Source organism: Dipodomys ordii, unplaced genomic scaffold, assembly GCF_000151885.1.
Source record: "Dipodomys ordii isolate 6190 unplaced genomic scaffold, Dord_2.0 Scaffold196, whole genome shotgun sequence".
Taxonomy (NCBI): domain Eukaryota; kingdom Metazoa; phylum Chordata; class Mammalia; order Rodentia; family Heteromyidae; genus Dipodomys; species Dipodomys ordii.
The window spans coordinates 2,036,522-2,061,697 of record NW_012267412.1 but is presented as its reverse complement, the minus strand read 5'-3'; the positions used below and the strand labels follow the sequence as shown (position 1 = coordinate 2,061,697).

Here is a 25,176-nt window from a genome sequence, read left to right as displayed (position 1 = left end):
GCATGGGCCCCAGCTTCTACCTGACCAGAATTCTGTCTCCCACACAATATGACCTGGTCTGAATGCCTGCTTCCTGCAGCCTCCTTCCTCCTGCCCTGGGGAAAACCCTCTTGGCCAAGTGGCTTAGCATCTGAGAACTTCTGGGAGGCAGCACTATCAGTAGGCATTACTGTAATTGGTATGATTGGTATAGAATGGACATAGATGTACAAAGGTAAGGAAAGTGTAAACATATGTTATTTGTTCAGGATGTTGTAATATCACAGACTTTGACTGGGGCAAGTGTGTGTTTAAACCACAGAAATCTGTTCTCATGTAGTTCTAGGTAGTGGAAGTCCAAGATCAAAGTTCTGGTAAGTTTTGTTTCTTTAGAAGAGTCCATCCGGGATCTGCAGATGTCTGTTTTTTCCCTGTGTCTCCATGTGATCTCCCCTTCATGTCTGTGTCTTCACTTGCTTTTATAAAGATGCTCATCATATTAAACTGGAGCCCATGCCAAACACCACATTTTAACTGAGTCACCTCTTCAAAAGACAAATATATGGCCAGAGAATAAACGGAACTAGAGCTTGTTATGTGAGGTGAAATATGCCAAATGGAGTAAGACCACTATCTATTCCAGGTTCTCTCTCAGATGTAGAATTTAGTCGTTAAAAATGAATGACAAGAATGTAAAACTAGGACAGCAGGAGGGATGATAAAAGGAAGAGGGCAAAAGTAAAAGGGTGGAGGGTGAATATGGTCCAAGTACTTTACATACATGTATGAAAATAGAATAATGAAGCCTGTTTAAATTATATTTAAAAGGGGACAGAGTGAAAAAGAGTACTAGAAGCAGAGAACTTGATCAAAAGATGAGGTATGCACATATGGAAATACAATGAAACCTCTTTGTGCAACTAGTATATGCTAATAAAAATATAAAAAGAATTAAAAAGCCCAATATTTATATGCTGAGATACTAGGAGCTAAAAGTTCGGTATTTGATTGGAGGAGAGCATAAAAAATTCAACCTGCATTGTTGCCAAATAGCTTACTTCTTTAATATAAGTGGCTTTTTCCTTTGTGTGTGTGTGGGGAGGGGGAATCTTGTAGTCACATGATGCCATGGCTCATGAATATTCAAAGTCTACTGGAAGAATCAGAAGTTTGCTGATGAGAGCAATGAGAAGGATTTGAGCTTTAGTTCACATAATCATGCCAGGGAGATTTCAAAATTATAAGTTCAAGTGCCCTACCTGGATTCATTGAGTTGAATTTTCTGGGATGAAGCTCAGGGAATTATTATTTTTTAATATCATACATTATTCTGAAAATCTGATAAACTCAGCAACTGTAGCTTCCAAGATCCTAGTTATTAGTAAATGGAGCTCTTTATCAGTTTCTTAAATATTCATTAGCAAGCCTGGATTTGAGGTCTTGCTAAAATAAAATAAAGAAAAATACCACTGATGGAATTCTTGGCATTTTCTGACACATTCACAGAGTTCCAGACACTCTCACTCAGGAGTTGTAAACTAAATGCTGTGAGAGAACATGTAAACCAAAGTGCTCCAGTGACAGAAAAGCTGTAGCATCTCTCCACTTGATAGCTAGAGTTACTGTGGCTTTTGTAACTATTATCCGGGAATGAGGAGCCCACCTGGGTCTTTCCACACTTTGATGATTCTAAATAACCTATTACTCCCTCCTATGAATTTCCAGCCATTTTTGCTGAACTTGTGAGTCCTTTTCTTCTAAATATTACTTTTGTGTATATCTACGACTGAATTATGAACAAGGATGACACTAAGGACAAAAAAGCAAGTGTCGAGATTTTAAGGGACTCTCTCACCTCCTTGGCTCTTCACAGATCTGGCAAGGCAACCCATCTGCCTGTCTTCTCTGTATTTCCCCTCATTCTTCTCATCCCGCTTAATATGCTTAGGGAACTCAAAAGAGCCCATCTTCATATTTTACAAAATAATCAACCGATTCCTGCCCCCCAGAAAAGCCTGGCTTGCTGGGGAGGGGGAGGGGGGTGTCTTGTACACTCTGGAGCCCAGTGACCCTCTTTCCAGATCAGCACCCTCTCCCCATCCTTCCCAGACCCTGGGCTATATTAACAAAGCACAGGATAATGTCACCAATGTCTGCCTTTGTGAATCAACCCAAAGGGAAACTGTCCCTGAGCGCAGATTGTTCGGGAAGGGAGCAGGAGCTGCAACTGTTACTGTTTTCATGCATATTTGTCTGAGCTTTGGCTGAGGCCCAGGGAAACCGCACATCCCAGATCTGCTGTATATTGGCAGAACTTTGGCTTAAAACATATTTCACATGCCTCCCATCGAACATTGGCAGCCTTGAGAAAACATGGCTAGGAAATTATTCCAGGAGGTCTAATTGCTCTGTGACACTTTACAAGAGAAGCTGATGGCTGTCTCTCTCCCAAGCTCTTCCCCACTGCTCCCAGAGCCAGGACAAAGGACGCACTTCCTAGTGTGAGCCCAAAATCTAGGGAGAACTCAGAGGCTGTGGGAATCTAGGGGACATCTCCACCAGGCAGGGCTGTGTGTGCACAGTGCTGTGTGCATTTTGCCAAGTTCTTTTCTCCTTTGGTTTTAAAACCCTTGAGTATTGCAGGAGAAATGTAGTCCATGTGTTTCTGATTCGTTTACACTTAAATCATTAAAATGTTGTTTTGCCAGACTTATTTGATGTCTGAGGAGCCTAAGAATCTTCTTAATGGGAATTTTAAAGGCTTTTCCTCTGACCCTGCTTGAAACACAAAGCAACATTTTGCTGAAGTGATGCTTTGGTTCAAATATTAAGTTCTCATCTCAGACACTGGCACCCACATTGTTAACCAACAGTAAGGTCAACTAACAATGCAACTAACAATGCAAACTGACCTTCATAATCTTAAGCTTCCAGTCTGCAAAATGAGGATCAGAGATGTTAAGTTTTGTACCCAAAGTACATAGCCAACTTGTGTAGAAAGGAATGGTTATAGCTATGTTCTGACTGTGAATCTCAAGCTCTTTTCAAAATGATTCAAACTGAATTTCAATGGGGTGTTGTGGTGTGGTGTGAAATTCCACATGCATTAGGATATATTAGTAAGAGGCAATGTCATAAAATGCCTAAGAGCTCAAAAACAAAAGAGAAAAAAAGGTCATGGCTAAGTTGCTTAACCTCTCTGGGCAGTTTCCTCATCTAGAGACCAAATAGAGATGATGTTACTACCACTTAGACAAGCTAGAAAGGTGTTGAAGATAATTAATATGCAAAGTGGCTGCCCAGGTAACTTAGCAGGGAGTAATAAATAAATAGCTAGTGTTTGTATGCTTCAATTTCTTCATTTATAAAAGAAAAATAGCAGTAAGTCCTTAGAAAGTGCACAAAAGTAGGACTGGGAAGGTGGTCCAGTGGTAGAGTGCTTGCCTTGTATGCATGAGGCCCTGGGTTCGATTCCTCAGCACCACATAAGCGGAACAAACAAGAAGTGGCACGTTGGCTCAAGCTGTAGAGCTTTAGCCTTAGGCTGAAGAGCTAAGGGACAGTGCCCAGGCCCAGAGTTCAGGCCCCATGAATGACAAAAAAAAAAAAAGTATAGTATTATTTAACCATAAAGAATGAAATAATGTCATTGAAAATGGGAAGCATGTTGAGTGAAATATGCCAAGCTCAAAAAGCCAAATATGATATGGGTGGTGTGGGGGGGGTGATAATGAAACCCACCAAATACTGTTTGAAAAACAGAAGAGAGGAGGAGCCTAAGGAAATATAGTGGAGGAGGTGAACTTGTTTAAAGTACATTGCATGCCTCTGTGGAATTAGCACAATGAAGCCCCATTATACTATTAATTCAAAAAAGTTTGGGAAAACTATTTAGATGGCATTTATACCTAGTACGGTGTCTAACTCTGCAAGAACAAAGTGCTCAGTAAAACACATTTCTAAACTCAGATGGGTTTCTCCCTATTCTGTGTGGGCCACCCAGGGGAGAAGGGATTAGGGTTCAGCCTGATCCAATGTTGATTCTCCATAAACCATGTGCATTGACACAGGCACAAAGCTCATGTCTTATGAGACCAGGTGGCTCCTGGTCTTCTGGCTGCAACAGCCCCTTTCTAGGCTGGCTTGGATCTCTATGTACTGAACTGATAAACAGAGTCACAAGTCTTGGTTCTAAGTAGAAACAAAAATCTACAGATCTCAAGGTTCCCTCACTGTGGGGGCCAGCAGCATTGTTCGCAGGAAAATATGTAGCTGTCTACAGTTAGAATGAGGTCTTAAAATTTCCATCTTTTCCCCCTCCAAGGATAGTTGTTAGAATTGCCTTCTTACTTAGTTGTTTCTGTTTAAAGGGTGTTCTTTTTCTGGTGCTCTGAAGGAGAGCAAAAATTATAACCCATCAGGCAAAATAGACTTTGCCTGCCTTCTTTCCCCCCATCCCACTTTCCTCTCTCTCCCCCTACAACACACACACACACACACACACACACACACACAGATACAAATACCTATATGCTATGGAGCCTCTCTGGTATTTTCTCTCAGGACTGTATTCTCTCCCAGAGAGGGAACTGGTGAGCAGAGCAGATCTTCCAAGGAAGGAGACAGATTTTGTTCTGTCAGGTCCCTCTGAGCTTGTGGAAGAGCAGTCAGAGAGGAGAGAGGAAAAGCCAGAGGCTGAGAGGGGGAGAGGGGATCCGTTGCAGGCAGGGGAAGGCGTGACCTGAATGGAGAATGCCAGCCAATTCCAGAGACACACAGGGACCTCAGAACAAAGATAAGGCTTTGCCGACACACCGAGGGACCAGCTCCCAGACAAGTCAGACAGAGGGGATCAGAGGCCAGGCACCCAGGCACAAGCAGAGGCAGGAAAATGAGGTGAGTGTCAGGGCAGGAGAGGGCACTGTGCCCTTTTTTTGGGGGGGTGGGGTGGGGTGGGAATCAAGTGTCAACCAGTCCGGAGAGTCTGACCTTGTGTCTGGGTAGACTCACCTGCTTGTCCTGGAAGAGGCTGTGGGTTCAGGGGCTTTGGGGGGGGTCTCATGGACCTTTGGAATCTGCAAAGGGAGCCCTGGACATTGGTGGGTGGACGTCTTTCCTGCGGAGACTTGCAACTTAAAACGGGAGTTTGTGCCAACCTTCCTCCAGGCTGCCAGGCGCTGTGGGAGCTCAGATTTCTCCCTCTGCCAGGGCAGGGTGCTGCCCACTGGCCAATGTGACTCTTCCTCTTGCCCACAAAGCTGATTTTTTTTCCCTTTTTCTCTTCATCCATGAGCAGTGATTTCTTTCCCTCCCGCCCTCTCTCTCTCCCCCCCTCTCTCAGCACTTTTGAGAGTTAGATATGTGTTTGTGTGTTTATTTGTTCTAACTGGAAAAGAAACCAGTTTTCCCCCCTCTCCCCCCACCCCCAGCCCCATAGCTCTGCATTGTGGTTTTTGACATCTTTAGAAGTTTGCCAGTTAAACCTCAATTTAGAAAACTAAAAACCTGTCCCCATTTTACAGTTCCCTATAAATTCTGTGTCGCTCACTGAAATCAGAGGCAGCTGGTGACATGAGTCAGGCTATGAATTGCATCAAATGGCTCTTAAAGAGATAGCACATTTTTTAAGGGGCGTTTGGAATTCTAGGGAGTTTAAATTCTGCTTGGACTGATGCTCATCAATCTTTCCTATTTCTCATCCTGCTTCAATGTTCTGACTAGAAATTCCTTACCAGGTTTATTTTGGCAGTTCTGAAAACTCAACCACTCTGATTATTTTTGTTACTTGTAAGTGTGAACACTGCTAAAAACTCTCTCACATACACAAAAGGTGAAAAACACGTGCTACAGATGTGTTAAGTTCTGCATACCTTTTCCCCCATTGTTTTTCCTTAAAATCAGGAATGTTTCTATTTGTGTCTTTTCTACAAAGTCACTAAGAACTTTGCTTTGTGAAGCCAGCTAGGGGCTTTTAGCCAAGTGACTCATTGATTTTCTATTACCTATGGCTCCAAAGGGATACCAAAGGGATAACCAAGTCCTTAAAGTGTTAATTCAATCAATCTTTTCCTTTAAATTCATTGCTTTTTAAAAATTGTTGTTTTGTTTCGTTTGTTGAGACAGCCTGTCAGCTATGTAGTCCAGGCTATCCTCCAACTCAAGATCCTCCTTCCTCAGCCTGGGTGGGGAAGGTGGGGGAGGTGGGTAGAAATTACGATGTGTGTGTGTGTGAGAGAGAGAGAGAGAGAGAAAGAGAGAGAGAGAGAGAATATGTGTCTGTGTGTATGTGTTTGTCACCACTCCAGGCTTTGTTGTCATTTTGAGCCTGTCATCAAACTTCATTTTCCTTCCTCCTAAGAAAGCAGAATGATATCTCACCCAATACCTCACTCAATACCTCAACTGTGTAACTGAGTGATGGTCATGTGTCTTTACCTAGGCTTATCTTCAATGTGGAACAGCCCTTCCACTTATTTTCCACTTAGATGACCAGATTATTTGAGCAGGATCAAATGTCACTTCCTCTTCCCCAGTGGGAGATTGCATCTCCTCCTTTGTGCTTCAGAGGGACACCTCTTTCTTTAGACTAACTCCTTCATTAAAGGTCCACCTGTTTTTACAAGGTATGTGATCGAAGTCCTCTTCTTTGTATAATGACTTCATCGTTGATCCACCAGTAGCTAATATAATGCCTGTTTTCTGCTGGGTATTGATCAACACTTGTTCCATTGAATTGAATTCCTGAATAGCAAAGTGACTACAAGACAAAAATTTCACTAGAAATGTTACCAGTGGGTCTGGCTTCATCTATACAGGGCACTTAAGAGTTACAAAGCCCTTTCCTTGGCATTGTCTTGTCTAATTTTCATGTTTGGGATGAAGTAAGGATTAATGGATACATGAGGATAAAAGCAGTTGAGAACTTGTTCAATGTTTGAAAAAGCCCAAACCTAAAAGTTGGGTGTTTGGATTCCAATACCAGCATACACACACACACACACACACACACACACACACACACACACTATAATCTGCTAGACTCAATCTGAGCTGCACATTAGAATGGCTTCTGGTACTCAAAAAAAAAAAAAAATGACAATGCCCAGGCCTCACCCCAGACCAATTAAGCCAGAATCTCATGGGGACCAGCTCAGGCATTAGTGAGGGTTGTTTTTTGTTTTTTGTTTTTGGGGTTTTTTTTGATGTCCACATGAAGCCATGGGTTTTTAAATTATTTTTCACAGGATTAATTACTTTGGCCATATGCCTGGGCATGATATGGGCATAGTCCCAATTTTTTTTTCTGTGAGCTTTTGTTATTTCCTTCTTCTGTTGAAGTTAATTCAACATATGGTCTCAGACATGATGTGACATCTCTTGGGGGTCTCCTTTTTATCATCTGTTAAATGACTGTGGTGTGTAAAAGACCTTTACAGTCGATTCCAACTCTTAAACCAAACATGGAGTCTTGGCATTGTGTAGGTTGAAATGAGGAGAGTGAATGGAGAGGCTCAAAAGTGCTATTCATTCCAGAACCAAAGATACAGCAGAATCCTTCATGCATCTCCCACAGACTGCTTCACTGAAGCCTGGAAGATCCCAGCTTTCCTTATAACTTTTGACAGTTTAAACAAAAGAAGTTCAACTTTTTTGATTAATGGGTGTCAGGAATTGTACAGCCGGTGCCTGGGTAGATAAGAAGCCAAAAAGAATCAGAGAGTGTGACAGGGAATGAAAGCTGCCACTTAGATTCTTTGCTTCATAGCCTTTAAGGCAAACCAGTAAGCATATGCTCAGGCCCATTTCGTGAGCAGAGATATTTGCTTCATATGTTTCCAGCTGCCTCAAGATGCGCAAGAGAACAGATCACGTCACAGGCTTTCCTCCCACGCTCATCAGTTGCCTTCCACACATGGCCCTGGGTCCCGGGGCGACCTGGGTTGATGAGCTGCCAGCCCTTGACAGAACTGAACTGAGGAGACTCAGTTTCCTCCATGTGATCTGGATAAAGCAGACATGGGAAAAAGTCGACCTTTCAGCCTTACAAAATCTGGTTGTCACTATTGCTGGAATGCTGAGTGTGGGAGTCAAAGCTCATGGCTGATACCTGTTTTTCGGGAAGCGGTGTGATGGAGTCATCACTGATAATGTTTGCACAGGGCTGGACACTTAACAAAGTACTTTCCAATCTTCCCGTGGATAGCAGGAGTGTGATCGTGTAAGAGATGAAGAAGTGAATGAAAAACTTCCATCACTTTCCTAAAATGAGGGAGGCAGACAAAGTCAAGGCCTGGGAGTTGAGTGTGCTCTCCTCCTCAGTAAAACTGAACCTAAGCAGGGAGCCAGTGGCTCCTCTCTGTAACCCTAGCTACTCAGCAGATACATTTGAGGATCATGGTTGAAAGCCAGCTCAGGCAGGAAAGTCCAATGAGACTCTTATTCCTAAATTAACCATCAAAAAGCCAGAAGTGGAGCTGTGACTCAAGTTGTAGAACACTAGCTTTGAGGGGGGAAAAATGCTCAGGCATAGCACAAGCAACTGGTAGCAAGCCCAGAATCAGAAAGGAAAAAAAATTGAACCCCAGCCTTGGTAATAACAATTCATTTCCTCCCTTTGACATGGGGGTACCTGGACCCTTTAAATTTGAGTTTCTGAACTCCATTTTCCTCCTCATTGACTGGACATCTTGAATCCAAGCCTTCCTTCCCTTTGTCCTTTGTCTTCATAAATTTTTAATTATTAAGGAGTTGTACAAAAGGGTTCCAATTCCATGAGTCAGGGTATGAGTACAATGCTCCTTGGGCATTTCCATCCCTTCCTTTGCTTTCCCCATTTTCCCCCTTCCCATCCCTACCCACAGTTACATAGTTAGTTTTTTACATAGGGTATATTGAGTACAATGACTACAATGATTGCTCACCCTTCTGCCCTCCATTCCTGTGCCCCTTTTGCCCACCTCCAAGAAAAGAAAAGCAAAATAAATTAAAACAAAAAACAATCCCTCCCACGTTTCCATTGCCTGAAATTCATTTTGATGAATAGTACTTTAGATGGTCAGAGGAGTTACACCTTTGGGTTCCTCCCCTTCATAGGCCCTCCTTTAGTCAGTTTGTTGTGTGTAAATGCATAAAGCCCCAGGTAAGTGACCATATTTAGTTTTATTTTAGATCTCGCTTCCACATATAAGAGAAAACATGTGTCCTTTATTTCTCTGAGCTTGGCTTACTTCACTTAACGTGATTTGTTCTCTTTGCCCTTTCTTGACAGATTGATTTAGAAAAATATTGACATTACCAATTGGATTAAAACATTTTTGTTTTTCTTAATATCATCCCACAACTTACTATTGTAGAACCCTTGGAAAAAACAAATAACCATGTTTTCCTTTTAATTGAAAAACTGTATGTGTCTTTTTAGACCAATTTTAGCTTTTTTAAAATTTTTGGTCAGTTATAGGGCTTGAATTTAGGTGCTGTCCCTGAGATTTTTCACTCAAGGCTAGCATTTTTTATCACTTTGAACCACAGCTCCACTTCTGGTTTTCTGGTGGTTAATTGAAATAAGAGTCTCACAGACTTTCTTACCTGGGCTGGCTTCAAACCTTAATCCTCAGACCTCAGACTCCTGAGTAGGGGTTACAGGTATAAGCTACCAGCACCCAGCTAAATATGTGTGTGTGTGTGTTTAAACTAAATACAATCATGGTCCCATTTCACAGACAACCTCTGTTAATGCCTTTGTGTCTAGCCTTCAAGATTTTTTAGATTGCTTTATTCACCTTTTTTGTAAAGATTATATAAAACAGCCAAAGTATGTATGCATGTAGCTCTCTGGCTGTATTTACACACCCCAAAACTCATGTATATGCACATATAGACCTGAATACATGAGAAGAAGAATTTTCAGAGAAACAACTTCCTGATTGGTGAAGACATGGATGTTAATCCCAAAGTCTGGTATCATTTTCCAGCTTTGACTTTGTAGGCTAAGACTCTGGCCTCAACTTCTTTCTTTCTTTTATTTATTCATTCATAATGTATTATATACCATGATCTGTACTTGGTCCTTGACATATATTTTCTCTAATGCTCATATGATCCCCATAAATTAGGGTTTATAGTCCTATTTTTTTTTTTTTTGGTTGGTCGTGTGGCCTGAACTCTGGGCCTGGGTGCTGTCCCTCAGCTCTTCAGCTCAAGGCTAGCACTGTACCACTTGAGCCATAGCGCCACTTCTGGCTTTTTCTGCTTATGTGGTACTGAGGAATCAAACCCAGGGCCTCATGCTTGCAAGGCAAGCGCTCTACCACTGAGCCACCTTCCCAGCCCTATAGTCCTAATTTTATATAAAAGCTATATGGAGAAGGAGACTGTTGCCAGGAAAACTAGTTTCCTAAGTTTATATATACGTATATATAATATATATATGCATGTATGTGTATATATATATATGTATATGTATATATACGTATATATGTATACGTATATATATATATATATATATATATAGAATATGAAGAACAGGGATATGAACTTAGGTACCTTGCACTTCAAAGGCTAGTCCTGAAGCAGGGATAGAGGCATACACCAGGAGCTGTGGAATTTGGAGAAAAGAAGAAATAGTTTGTAGTCTGGGAATAAACTGGATAGCAGAGATCTACATGTCAATAGTCAGCAGTGGGTGGGGCAGCTACAATGGGGCTGAACCATGGGAAGGAATGGCCTGCATAGCACTGACAGGGAGGTAGACAGGATGAAACAAAAAGGGCCTTATGGGACATCCTAAGGCCAGGGGTGTGTTTTGCTGCTGGTATAGTGGAGAAACAAGGTCCTACTTGTGCTTAGAAATCAAGAAGATTGCTATAATGGTATAAAATGGAGCATGGGACAGGAAGGTCCATTAGTATGCTATAACAATAGTCCAGGTAAGAGGGCTGTGAAATTAAGTAATTGGCTAGAAAGGAAGATAGATGAATTCCCCAAACATAAAAAGCCAAATCAGTAAACTGGTGACTATTTCGTGTTGTATAAAGGGAAAGAGAAATGGTAACATTTCAGATTTGGGGACTATTAAAGGAAATCAGCAATACGAACAAGTGTTTTGGGGAGACTGCGACCTGAATGCAGCGCCTTAGACCGCTCGGCCATCCTGACGGCGCTAGAGCAAGTGTTTTGGAAGAGAGAAGCTGGTAGGCAGAGTTTGGGACATTTGAGTTCCAGGACCCTGGAGTTCGCACAAGAAAAGTGATCTGCTCCACAGGTACCTGGCCTGGTGTGTGTACTGACCAGTAGGGCTTTGTCAACATTGGTTATTCTGCACATTCTTGCATCATCCCCAGTTGGTGTGCTCTGGACATTTTAGCAGGCTTTCCTTGCCCATGCTTGCAGCACTGTTTAACAGTTTGTTAGCTCTTATTCCTACAGAAACCATTTATAGACCTCTGTGTGTATGTGCACGTGTGTGTATGTGTGTGTGTGTGTGTGTGTATGCCGGTATTGGGGCTTGAACCCAGGGCCTTGAACTCTCACTTGGCTATTCTCCTCAAGGCTGGTATTCTACACCCACTTATGCCACACCTCTACTTCTAGCTTTGTGCTGATTAATTGAAGATAAGAGCCTCACAGACTTTGCTGCTCAGATTGGCTTTGAATCAGATCCTCAGATTCAGACTCTTGAGTAGCTAGAATTAGAGACATGAGCCACTCTATAGGCATTTGACCTTTGTATTAGAACACTTACCAAGAGGAAGAAGAAACACCTTTATTCTGTCTTAATTCAAAACACAGCATACCTTATTTGATTTTTGTGGTTGAAATGTTTCTATCAACTTGTTTGAAGTCTGCAGATTTCTTCTCTGAATAATACTCTCATCCTAATATTGCCATGTTCTTATTACTTATGTCATAGAAAAATGCACACAATTATGATTCTTAACTGAAGCTGAAGTGAGGAAATAATACCAGTGATAGTTATGTCCTTTTTTTTTTTTTCGGTTGGTTGTGGGACTTGAACTCTGGGCTTGGGCGCTCCCTCAGCTCTTCAGCGCAAGGCGAGCACTCTACTGCTTGAGCCACAGTGCCACTTCCTACCAATGATAGTTATGAAAGCAATTTTTGAGAGTAAAAGAATGTATCTACGAGGCCCAAATATAATACTTTCTGGAAAAGTTAATGCTCATAGCTAATTCTACAATGTGCAAAACTCAAACAAATCCTTAGAAGACATCCAGCTATTTCCTTCCCTATTGCAGACTGGATGGCATGGCCAAATGGGTACAGCGTTACAGCACGAATCCTGACTCTAATTATATGACTGCCAATTCAGTTCAGTATTAAGCACCTGTGTCCATTAATGTAAACAGAATCATTCATGTCTTTCAGGTGGCTTCTTTTCTACCATGCCCTGTGCCTCTCCCTGTTGAAGGCTTCTACCCACGTCGTAGAGCTAAATGATATGTTTGGCCAGATCCAATCACCTGGCTATCCAGACTCCTATCCAAGTGACTCAGAAGTGACTTGGAATATCACTGTCCCAGAGGGGTTTCGGATCAAGCTTTACTTCATGCACTTCAACTTGGAATCTTCCTACCTTTGTGAATACGACTACGTGAAGGTGAGGACTCCCCCACAACCCAAAGTTTCCTAACAGGGATGTGTGTTCTCTGCTAGTAGTGCAAGATAGTTCCATGAATATATACCAGCTGATGAGTTAAATACTGCTTTACCCTCCCTCCTAGAGTTACTTTCACCTCAAGAGGGAAATACACAAGGTGACAATGCAACGAATGAAAGCCAGGGGGCGCTATGCCAAGGTTAAACCGAAGTAGGATGATGAGCGTACAGGCTGATGGGATGTGTCTTAGCCAAACACATTGTTATTATTATTATTATTATTTTCACTTATTAAAGGCTATAATGTGTCCACTAACCTTTGCTCCAAGATTTCCAAGCAGAGTAAGCAGTAATCATCCAGAAACAAAGCAGTAATTATGTCCAAAGTTGAGGTATAAGAAAGTATTGCCTAACTCCCCCAAATAATGATCATGCACTTGCAAGCATTGTAAGATGTGAGGTTGGAAGGGAGATGAGGGTGCAATGCTGAATGGAGTGGAATGACATGCTAAGAAGTTTGCACTTTGTCAGCAACGGGAATAGGGCCCAAAGGGGAGTCACTGTTAGCAGGGTATATAAAAACACATGAGAGGGGCAGAGAGAAGAAAAGAACCATAATATATGAACTTATTTACTGTAATTGCTATGGATGAGAATTTATCATTTTAAGGTAGGATCAAGAAAGGGGATCAGGATGTGATTTTGGTTTTTCTGCTTTGTTTTTGTTTGCTTTGTGCTAATACTGGGGCTTGAACTCAGAGCCTTGTGCTGTTGCTTAGCTTTTTTACCTAAGAATGATGCTCTACCGCCTGAGCCACACCTCCATTTCTGTTTTTTGCTGGTTAATCAGATATAAGAATCTCATGATCTGTCCTGCCTGGGCTGGCTTCAAACCATGTTCCTCAGTGGGATTGAGGTTATTAAGATGGTACCTATCAAAACATATAGAGACCTAAGAACCTATTTTCTATGCTCTCTCTAGATGCCTGGAAATGGTTTTTATCGAATAATTCTAGTGCTGGCTTTGTGATTACTGTAATCTTATTTTCCCAAAGCTAGTAATTCAGCAAGAGTTAACCTTGTATTAACCAGAATACTTGATCAATAACAAAGTAGTGAGTTTATACATGCTCGTACACTTAAAATATTCAATCCTTACAATTCTCTATGAAACAAGAACTACTATTCCATTTCACAGCTAAGAACCCAGCCTAAAAGTTACTGGCTCTGAGCACCCAGTTGGCAGCAAGTCAAGGTTCCAATCCCACACCTTGTGGCCTCTCCATGTTTTTTTTTTTTTTTTTTTTTGCCAACATCAAACTACTCACAAGCTATGTCCCCACTGAGCTAGGGAACATTGCAGTGCTTTTAAGAGCCATAGGAGAGGGAGAAAGGCTGCTAAGAGGGGCTGTGGCCCCCTCCTGCTTCCAGCTCTTTTTATTTGTAGGGTACTGCCATTTAATCTGTGGGGTCCATGTGAAGTAGCCAGGGTGCCCTGTCAGAGTTCTAAATCTTTGCACTACTGACAGTTCTTTCTGAGGGAGAGGTTAACGCTTTAGCGTAATCTTTAGTGTAACCTTCAGCCTTGTAGGAATCCTAGCAACATTCATAACTTCTCCTTGTTAAATGTCAGTGAATGGCAGCTCACTTCCCATTACGACACCAAAAAACGTCTCCAGATGTTGACAGTATCCCAGAATGACTGCTTTAGAGGAAGCTGCCCCCAGAGTCTCCTAAGGACTATGGGATTGTTAAGAGAAAAAGACCTGGTCTCCTGTAGAGAAATAGGCTTAGAAAACATAACCTCTGGGCACTGCAAAGACACAGTCTACTTGAGGCATCTCACTGACTGATCCATCTACTTGAAATGCCCTAGAGTCCTTGAATCTCTGAATCAGTCACATTTTTCTAATTCCTTTGGGGGGCAAAAAGGATTTCTACAAAGGAGGTAGCTTGTACTACCAGAACACCTTCCTCGTATTCTCATTCGCTTCCCTGCAGAGGTTCTGGCAGCCATGAGACATGATCAAGCCTCTCCTTACAAAGATGCTGTACCCACATCCGTCAACAACTGGGGCTCACATGGAGACAGGGCCCTTGTGCACACATGTCCCACAGAGTTTCACTCCAGGAGTCAAGACTTTCTGAATGGCAGGATACAGGCCCTCTGGAGACTCGTCTAATCCTCATTTATAGGATTGTCCTAAATGTTGTTATTATTGTTTTTTTTTAAAGTGATTTCTCCTGAATGAACACATTCATTTAACAATCCTTCAGTTAGGTCCAATAGAGAAAAGAAAGCAAAGTGGAATTATTCAGATTGATGTGACGCTAGCGCTCACTGCTTGCCCAGCCTTGGCTTTGCAGCACCCGCCTCATGGCTTGAATTTTGCCACTCTAATCAACTTCCCACAGGAAAGAAGAAGGGACTAAAGGTCAGAGTGTAAAAAGAGGGCTGGAACTGCTGAACTCTCAAACAGAGAAGCCTTACCCACATAGTTAAAACCTTTTTATTGCCTTCCCAACTCAGAATATGAGCTTCTCCTGGCTTTGAATGAGAAAGGAGCTCTTTTTTTCCATATATAAATAAAAGCAGAGCATGCCATGTGCTTCCAGGGTAAGACAACAGCTCTCTCCAGAATCCTGTTTGTTCATCTGTTCAAGGAAAAGGTGGGATAAGATGATTGATTCCTAAGGTACCTTAAATTCCAGAATTCTCATCGGAATCTTCCTTACCAGAATTTCCCAGATGACTCTATTGCACCTTCATTATCTTAGTTAGGATAACCCCAGAAAACCATGTAGTATGTTTATAATAGCCAATAGAGCTTGTAGTCTTGGAATCCCAATGAAAGGTTATGGTCTGCTGAAGATGCCTTGGTGGCAAGTTATTTGAGTAGAGATGATGAACATATCACATACCACCACTGTCGTTCACCAGGGCACTTTAAACATCATAGACTTGCCTTTGACAGAATAACTTCTCCAGTTTTAAGCCTATATTATTTTATTGTTTTGTTGGTGGTGGGGCTTGAACTCTGGGTTTGGGCACTATCCCTGCACTCTTCAGCTCAAGGCGAGTGCTCTACCACTTGAGCCACAGCACCACTTCTGGTTTTCTAGTGGTTAATTGGAGATAAGAGTCTCATGGACTTTTCTGCCAGGGCTGGCTTTGAACCGTGATCCTCAGATTTCAGCCTCCTCAGTAGCTAGGATTATAGACGTGAGCCACTGATGCCCAGTTTAAGCCTATTTTAATCCATGAGTGAGTTCCTATAGGATCCAAGGAGTGTGTTTGAGGGACTTCCTGGTCCACAAGAACCCTTTCCAGCCCTACCCAAGCCCCAGACTGCCCTTCCGGCCCATTAGGGAGCCTTCTCAGGAACTACTGACACTGTGCATCAGTAAGAGGAGAAAGAAGCAGGGGTGCAAGGCTGTGGACCGGATGCTCACATTTATGAGAATTCCTCTCCAGCCTGACTTCTCTCAGTCCTTGCGTTTCAAGGCATGTGCACATCTGCAGCATCTGCTTCCTTGGAATGTGGCTGCAACTGTGGATTCCTGCAGTGCACAGATGGGGCATAGGAATCTAGGCTGGTTGGTGCTACAGGCGAAGGGCAGAGCTTAGACACTGGAAAGTTCAGAGGCCTCAGTACTGGTTATCATTCTGTACTAACCTTAGACTGCTTTGACAGGGGACATTGGCTCTTCTCTATAAAATACAAAGAGTTCAACTAGATGATCTATAAGATCCACTGAATCCTTGTATTCTCATATTGAGTTCTACTTTCATCATTGTTTCCAAAGATTAATAAAGGATAATTATTTGGCCAACATCAGCCTTGGACCAGAATTTATGTATTGAGACTCTCAGTCTTTTCTTCGTTTAAATTAATTAAACTATGCTGGGTCAGAAGACTGAGATCTGAGGATATGTTTTGAAGTCTGCCTGAGCAGGAAAGTCCATGAGACTCTTATCTCCAGTTAACCACTAAAAAGCAGGAAGTGGGGTCCTGGCTCAAGTGATAGACTGCTAGCTAGCCTTGAGTAAAAAGTTCAGATAATACCAAGGCTCTGAGTTCAAGCCCAAGGACTGGCACGTGCACACGCACGTGCACACACACATGTGTGCGCGCACACACACACATACACACACACACACACAAATAACATTAATTAAACTATGGTTTATCCCCATTTTGTGAATGTTTCGGTTTTAAGTTGTGATATAAGACATATATTGCCTATAGTCAAACTTACCCTTAACCATCTCTTAAGTAAAGCCAGTCATTGTGATGTGCATCTATAATCCTAGCACTAAGGAGGCTGAAACAGGAAGATTATGAGTTCCAGGTCAGCCAGAGTTACATAGTAAGAATGCTACCTCAAAACCTCAAAAGAGGGCTGGGAAGATGGCTCAGTGGTAGAGCACTTGCCTTGCATGCATGAGGCCCTGGGTTTGATTCCTCAGCACCACATATGCAAAAAGAAAAAAGCCAGAAGTGGCACTGTGGCTCAAGTGGTAGAGCACTAGCCTTGAGCTGAAGAGCTGAGGGACATTGCCCAGGCCCAGAGTTCAGGCCCCACAACCAACAAAACACACACACACACACACACACACACACACACATTCACACATATTTAGCTGGGTGCCAGTAGCTCACACCTGTAATACCAACAAAACACACACACACACATACATATTTAGCTGGGTGCTGGTAGCTCACACCTGTAATATGAGCTACTCAGGAGGCTGAGATCTGAGAATTAAGGTTTGAAGCCAGCCCAGGTAAGAAAGTCTGTGAGAGTTCAGGTCACACGACTGACAAAAAAAAAAGTCTCTTAAATATATTAGAATATTATCTTTTGTTATGCCCAGAAAAGACATTGGTTTTTCTTTTTTCCTAGAAACACAGCAATTTATGTTTCCTTTCATAGAACACCAGCTGAAGTGGCTGGCTTAGAGGGGAGCCAGGAGGAACAGTTATGGACAGAGGTATAATTACTGAGACCTCAGAACCCTCAAGAGAAAATCAGATTTACACTTCCCATTTTCAAGTTCATTTCATGGCATCTGTTCACTTAAAAAGAAAACACAAATGGCCTACAATTATTTTCTATTGTTTATTCTCTCTCTTTTTTCTCTTATTATGTGTAAAACTTTAATTGGCAACTGTGAAAAGTTTATATGATGCAATGCTACAGTTCTTTTGTTAATCCTACTCTCTGAGACCTCCACAACTTCCTACATCCTTTCCACATTACCTCTAAGCTTTATCTAGTTTCTATTCACCTGTTAGAAGACTATTCTATTGCAATAGTCTTCTAAAGGTCTTCTAGGTAAACGGCTCCCAAAAGTTCACCCTCTCTATATAGTCAGAGAGACCTTCTTAAAACATTGCTTTGATTATATATTCTCAAAATCTTTTGGTGGCTTCCCATCTTCTTTTCGGTGAAGTCCAAGAATTCTATTAAAAAATTTTCTGAAGCTGAATACTATATCCAAACTGGGTCCTGTTAGGTTTATTAAAGAGGTAGGTTTAATTAGATAGCTGATAAAGAGAACATCACCCAGCATTCAGGCAGGAAGATAAGTTGATTGCTTTATGGAACTGCTACACACGAGTGCGTGCACGCACACACACACACACACACACACACAGCACCACTATGCATGGTGGAGACCACATGGCCAAGGAGGTGGGCTGAGGTCGGCTTGGGTTTAAGAAGGGGCGGGGAGAAGGTGGGGCCAGATGAGGGAAGATGTGGCCACACTGGATGCGGATGTCACCTCAGGGTCTGGCCCATGGGTAGGAGTTACCAGGATGTGACTTTGGAGGAGGAGGTGACTGCCTCCAAAAGTGCCATTTCCTAGGTGACACAGGTACTGGGCCAAGACTTAGCCAAGAGGAGGGAGGCGTCTGTCTTGCCTTCCCAGGGCGGACCTCGCAGGTCCCTCATGATGAACGTGGTCAATGTGGCCTCCAAGGAGCCACCATTTGAAGTCCTATAAGGAAACAATTGCATGATTAATAAGTTAAAGGCAACATAATAGTATAAGGCAATATTATGTGCTTGGGAGTAGTCGTATAGCCAGGGAAGTTCTTAGAAATGATGTTTGAATTGCTTCTTAAAGGATAATAGAGAATTCAACAATGTAGTGCATTAAGTAGGATGTGTCAGCAGAGCTCCAGGACAGGGGAGGTTGAGAGGGAGGTGCTGTAAAAGTCAATGTTAGCATGTTTGAGGAGATAGAAAACAAAAGCCTCGTGCTCGCTTCGACAGCACATCTACTAAAACAAAATCTAGAGAGAACCTGTGGGGAGGAAAAGGCAAAAACGTTGCATAAACATGGCTTACACATGTGTACCCAAAGTTACAGTCAACGGGTTGAATTAATTCCATAGACGTATTTTGTTGGCCAGCTCAGTGTTAGCTCATTCTGAGCTTTGGAGAAGAAAAAAACCCACAAAAATGAGAATGAATTAAAATCAACATAAAACTTCTGATTTCCCCCCAGAAAACCCCACAGCTCTAAATTTGCTTAGAAAATCAGGCAATCCAGCAGCTTCCTGTGTGCCAACAATAGCTGGTACCCAGTGGAGATAGTACTGTCCATGGCTGGCACCACTCCCTACTGCTCCTCCAATAAAAGCTTTCTTGTGGTTTCCAGGCACCAGTGGCTCACACCTGTAATCCTAGCTACTCAGGAGGCTGAGATCTAAGGTTAAGGTTTGAATCTACCTGGAGGGGACAAATGCAAGAGATGCTTATCTCCAATCAGCAAGTTGGAAGTGGAGGTGTGACTCAAGTGGTAGAGCACCATTCTTGAGTGGAAAGAGCTAAGCAATAGTGCAAAGCACTGAGTTCAAAGCACCAGTACACACATATACATGTATAAGTATTTATATGTATGTATGTATATGCATATATGATATATATGTATATATAATGTATATCATGAAGCTCTTCTCTCCCACACATCATTTTCTTTCAAAAGTAGTAATGATGTAAGTGCCTAAGAAGGATGTATATTTCAAGAAAAGTCATTCTCAGACAATTTTTTTGATGTGAGGAATATTTTCCTGATTTTAATGTGCAATGTGTGTTTCTGTCTAAAGAAAGCTTCATTCTTCATGCTTTCTGCCTGGCATCTTTTAGCATTTCAGTCTAGGTTACCCAGTTAGCAGCTATAAAATATTTGGAAGAAGGGAAGAGGGTGTAGGAGGTAAGATAGCCAGGGTATGTTTGACAGTTAAGCAGTGGAGCCAAAAGAAACAAGATTCATTAAATGAGGCTATGTAGAGAGCTGTACCAGGAAGACTGAATATGGCTATTGGATATAATACTTGTCTCAGGGAAACCCCACAGGCCTCTAGGGGAGCAATGGAAACCCAGGTAGAGATATGTGAAGGTTGATGCCACAGGAAGAAGGAGGAATGAGAGGACTCCATGAGATGATAATGGCATCGTGGCTACTTTCTCAGAGATTATGGATTTAGACATGTTTGGAGTGATTGAGAATGCTTAAACACACTTGTAAGCCAGGCTACTCAGGAAATGTAGATAGGAGGATCATAGTCTGAGGCCAGTCTAAACGAAAGCAGGAGAGCCTGTGTGAAAAACCAACTAAAAGAAAAATGACTAGGGATATAGAACAAGTGGTAAAGGACCCGAGTCCAATACCAAGTACCATTAAAAAACAGAAAGAGAAGAGAAACAAAAAGAAAAGAAAGGAAAGGAAGAGAAGGAAAAGAAAAAATAAATATATAGCATGTGCTGATGTGCATTGAGTTTGGAATCTAGTTGCAAATGCTAGTCCAGATGTTGGGACAGGAGGTAAAGAGCCATAGGAGCAAACTCTTAACTCTGCCACTATCTGAGTGACACTTAACTCTGCCACTATCTGAGTGACACTTAACTCTGTCACTATCCGAGTTAAGAACCATCAGTTTAAAAATTAAAGTTCACAATTGATGAAGTGTGCCACTCAGATCGCAGGAGGGCTTAAATAAACAGTGGCCTCAGGTGACTCAGTGATCTGGGCCCAGCATTCGGAAAGACAGACCCAGGACCAGGTCCTATCTCTGTCTGACTGATGCCAATGTTATCAGCTTTGCCTCTCTCCATTGTAACATGAGGATAGTTATAATTCCCTTCTCATAAGCTTATTGTGAATGCCAAATGAGGTAGATCCTGAAGTGCATCTGCTCAACACATACGTAACTCGCCTGGGAATAGTAGCAACAGTGGTGACAGTACAAGCAAGATTGCCTGTCTGGCCTCTGCAGATGCTCTATGCAAGTGGGCTCTCTCCTCTCCTGACTCTACCACTGCCAAAAAAAAGCTATAGAGGCCCTTGTTTATGTTACTCCATGTCTTCAGCTTATTAGTGTAATGACTTCAAAGAACTCTTCACACTGACAGGAGGCTGGTCATTGTTCCCTCGTGTTCATCTTATAGCATCTCACATTCTGGGAGTATCTACCTTATCATCTCATTGGATTCTCATAGAACAGGAAGAGCAGAGATTGATATATCAAACTCACAGAAAAGGTCACTGAGGCACAAATAGATTTGTCCCCGTTTCTCTAGAAAAGCCAGGTCTCAATTCCCAAGTCATAGTTCTGTTTCTCCATGGGGCTACTCTCTGGCTGGCTCTATTCTGGAAGTGTTCTGCACTGGCTTTTCCTGTGCCTTCTTTTGGACAACAACACTTTGCCTGTGGTCATAATATTTAACAAGCTTGGTAAAAAAAGGATCTTCATGATTCCCATGGGTTCCTATGTTATATGGATTGTGTTAAAGAACTTTCTCTTTTTTCCTGACTTCGAGAGAAAAATCATTTTTGGAGATTGGAATCTGGGCAACCTAGCATGGAAAGATACTCAATGGATCTGTCTGTGGTACATAAGTTCTAAGGGTGAGTTCAAGGCCCCTGTCCATAGTTTCTCAGTAGCAAACAGTCTCAGGGACAAAAAGGAAAAGGCATGCATCCTCCAACAGTGTGTGTAAAGAAAAGGATTCTGGCCTAGAAGTCAGCCTCTGACTTCCGATGAGACTTGAGCAAGTCACCAGTCATTCTGGGCCTCAGTTTTCCCCCATGAGGGAATTGGATTAGCCTCTCTACAAGCCCTTCCCATTCTGACTGTCACCCTTCCTCCTCCTGCCCCCAAGTGCAGCTCAGGGCCTTGCCCCCAGGCCACAGGGGTCAGTCTGCATCCTGCTATATAATTGAGAGATAAGGACCTCTGACCTCAGCTCCTAATTGCTGTGCAGAGCTCTGTGTTTACTTTAGAACAGGCCCTCAACCTTCAGACCACTCTGACCTCAGCTGCAACAACTGCTCTGTTCATTCTCTGGGAGCAGACAAGAGGCCTCCGCCTCAGAAGGAAATGAGAAGCGGATCAACATTTCTCATGAATTTCAATTGTAGTCCCCAGTGGGATGCTTCCCTCAGAGACACCCATTCAAACTAATGCAGAAGAATCAGCAATTGAAAATAAGCTTCAGAAAAGTGTGATCAGAGCTCATTTTATGCAGGAAACCAAACATTTCCCGTGGGGGGGGGAGGAGAAAAAGGGGATCCGATCGTGAAACATAGAAAGAAGCTTCCAGGACTAGAGCAAAGAATGCAAGTGAACTCGCATCAGTGAGGGATGGATGTCGCTGGGAGGAGGAGGGGCCAGGGTGCACATCTGTGTGTTTATGTGTACATGACTCTCTAGTATAAAGTAGATCTTGAATTTACTTTCCTTACAGAGGGCAATAGTAGGGAAGGAAAGATGCTCATTTATTCAACAAATATGCGTAGAGTCCCTATAATTTACTTATTAGAGCTTTAGGTTGAGCAGTATTGGCATACACAGAAATCTCTGCCATGTGGTGCTCACACCACAACGAGGCAAGAAGACAATAAACACAAAACCCAATCCATAGCATGTTGTGCCATAGCAAGTTCAAAGGCAAAGGAATGAAATAGAGAGGGTCAAGAGGCTCTATATGAGTTGTGGTGGGTTTTATGATTTGAATATGGTGTCCTAGGTCTCAGAGACATGGTGAAGATGAAGCAATTAGCCTTATGCTTCAAGAAGCCAAGTCTTTTAATCAGAGAACTGGAAGTGTAGTCTGGAAATGGAGAAGTACCTGCTGCACTTGAAGAATGCAAGGGAAAGGAGAGGAGTGGAGGAGAAGCTGGGAATTCAGGTGGAAAGTGGGAGGGAGGTTGAGAAAGAGTTCCTACAAATTGTTACCAGGTGATGGCAGAATTTACAAGGTATTTCCATACCCATGTCTCTTTTGATCTCATTCTTGTAGAACAATATTTATATTCACAATTTTATTTGTGTGTGTGTATGTGTGTGCAGGTGCAACAGATGGAACTCAAGGCCTGGACACTGTTCCTTAGCTTTTTGTTCAAGGCTGGTGCTTTCCCACTTGAGCCACAGCTGTACTCTCAGCTTTTTGCTGAAGATAAAAGTCTGACCGACTCTTTTGCTCAGGCTGGCTTTGAACCTTGATCCTCAGATCTCAGCCTCCTGAGTAGCTAGGATGACAGGCATAAACCATTGGTGCCCAGCAAATGTCATATTTGGGACAATCAAGCCTGGAAAACAATGGTGTGTATACTTGTAAATGATGATCAACTGGGAGTGGGGAAAAGAAATAGGAGGGAAGATATAGACTCTAGCACATCATTCACCATTGAGATACAATAGACACCAATAGCCTGAAGGACATAAGTAAGAGGACAGCATTAACATCTTGGGAAGCGATGGTTTTATATAATTTATTGGTTTCTAATGTAATTGTAAGTTTATGAAATGTAATCTTCTAAGAATGCCAGTGTTTAACAACAGAGTAGCAACCTTTCTGAAAAGTTGACAACTGGCTCTTGTAAACTAGAAAAAATCTTCTCACCCCCACCCACCAAGTTCCAACACAGAACTGGCGGGAGATTGAAGTAACTCATGAGGAACAGAGTGGTGACCAGAACCTAGGGTCCTTTGGTCTCTATTCCAGTGCTTTCAAAGGATTTATGGGCCAAGATTTGAAGGTAGATTGAGACATGGTGAAGGAACTCACATGTTTATATAATGTGGGAAGCTACCACACGGTGCTCAGTACTGGCTCATCACTGCCTTCCCACCCATCCTAAGTGTGACATACCTTGAACCAGGCAGCTCTGGCTGGCTGCAAAGGAACACAGAGGAACCTTTTGTTATTGTTGTTGTTTTATCATCCTCAAACAACCATTTGGGGCCCAGCCTCAAGAGATTTGCATGTGAATGAACAGTCCCAAAGTCCCAGAAGGGGTGGGACTTGGGAGTCTGAGCCTTTCACAGGCCCAAGAGGTTAACTCCTCCAGGGCCTTCCTCCCCTGCTAGAATTCCCAGACTTTCTCTGCCTGCTGGGCAGACCCCAGGCCTCTCTGAGATGGTGGGCACTACTGGTTTCCCACCTGCGGGATGCCATTTCCCAGGCTCTGGCCAAGACCTCTTCCCTGCCAGCTCTTTCTTCCCTCCCTGCTTACATTGCCCTTTTATGTTTGATGCCCTTCCTGAGAATGGGCCATCCCGCTTGGCACCAGTGGATTTTTGTGCTCTCAGTGGCTGGGAGCACTTTCTCAGGCCCCCTTATTCTTTCTGGTATCTGGCCTTTGCATGTACATAATACTGTCTTATGGGCTCACACGGATCGGTTAGCTGGTTTTTCCCCCCCTGTGATTAAGAAACAACAAATAAACATAGTGGGTCCTAGTCTTGGCTGTGCCACTAACTGGCCATGATTTTGAGTGAGTTTCCATTCCTCCATCTAAAAAAGAAAAGAGTATACACTTGTGAGCTTTGAATGCCTTTCCCAGCTCTGACCACCTATGTAATAGTCATCTGATAATAATTACTGAACCAGCCCATCAGTCCTATCTCAGATCTGCTACTCCTGGGTTGTGCATCTTTGAGGAATTCACATTCTATCTCTGTGGGCTCAGAATTATAATGTTGGCGTAGTTTCATGACGTGACTGCTGATAGGAGCAAATACAATAAATGATAACGCTCCCTCCACTGGAAAGAGAGAGAAGTCATTATTGTTCTTATCATCACCATCATCATCATCATTTAGTTTTCATGGCCACGATTGGAGCATCAGCCTCCAGCACTTCTTATCTAAGGTCAACTATGCTCTTAGATCTGCTGACTGTGGTGTTTTATGTATGGCTTTCAAGAACCTCTGTCTTGTGTGTGTGTATATGTGCGCGCACATGCACGTGCATATGCACATGTGCACCAATATTGGGTACTGTCCCTTACCTGTTTTGCTTAAGTCTACACTCTACCACTAGAGCCACAGCTCCATGTCTGGCTTTTGGATGGTTAAAGATAAGAGTCTCTTGTACTTTCTTACTAGGCTGGCTGTGAATCAAAGTTCCCAAATCTCAGCCTTCTGAGTAGCTAGAATTACAGGCATGAACCTCCAATGAGGTGTCTCTTTATTCTTATCTTGTGTCTGACACCTTCCACCATGCTTTAATTGAAATTTGGGGCCATTTGTAAAGATTGTATGATTGTATAATTGAACCATCAGC

At 42.6% G+C, this 25,176-nt stretch overlaps 1 protein-coding gene across 3 annotated transcripts in view; it reads left to right on the top strand.

Moving 5' to 3' along the window:
• Window positions 1-4,485: 4,485 nt before the first annotated feature.
• Window positions 4,486-25,176, top strand: part of Masp1 (mannan-binding lectin serine peptidase 1 (C4/C2 activating component of Ra-reactive factor)) — a 52,614-nt gene continuing 31,923 nt past the window's right edge. The window contains exons 1-2 of one of the 3 annotated variants that reach the window (XM_013034778.1): window positions 4,486-4,875; window positions 12,361-12,592. In XM_013034778.1, the coding sequence (XP_012890232.1) occupies window positions 4,871-4,875; window positions 12,361-12,592 (237 nt within the window). In that variant the 5' untranslated portion in view covers window positions 4,486-4,870. Of the gene's footprint in view, window positions 4,876-12,349; window positions 12,593-25,176 lie in introns of those variants that run through there. The other 2 variants (XM_013034779.1, XM_013034776.1) reach the window with 2 other exon arrangements.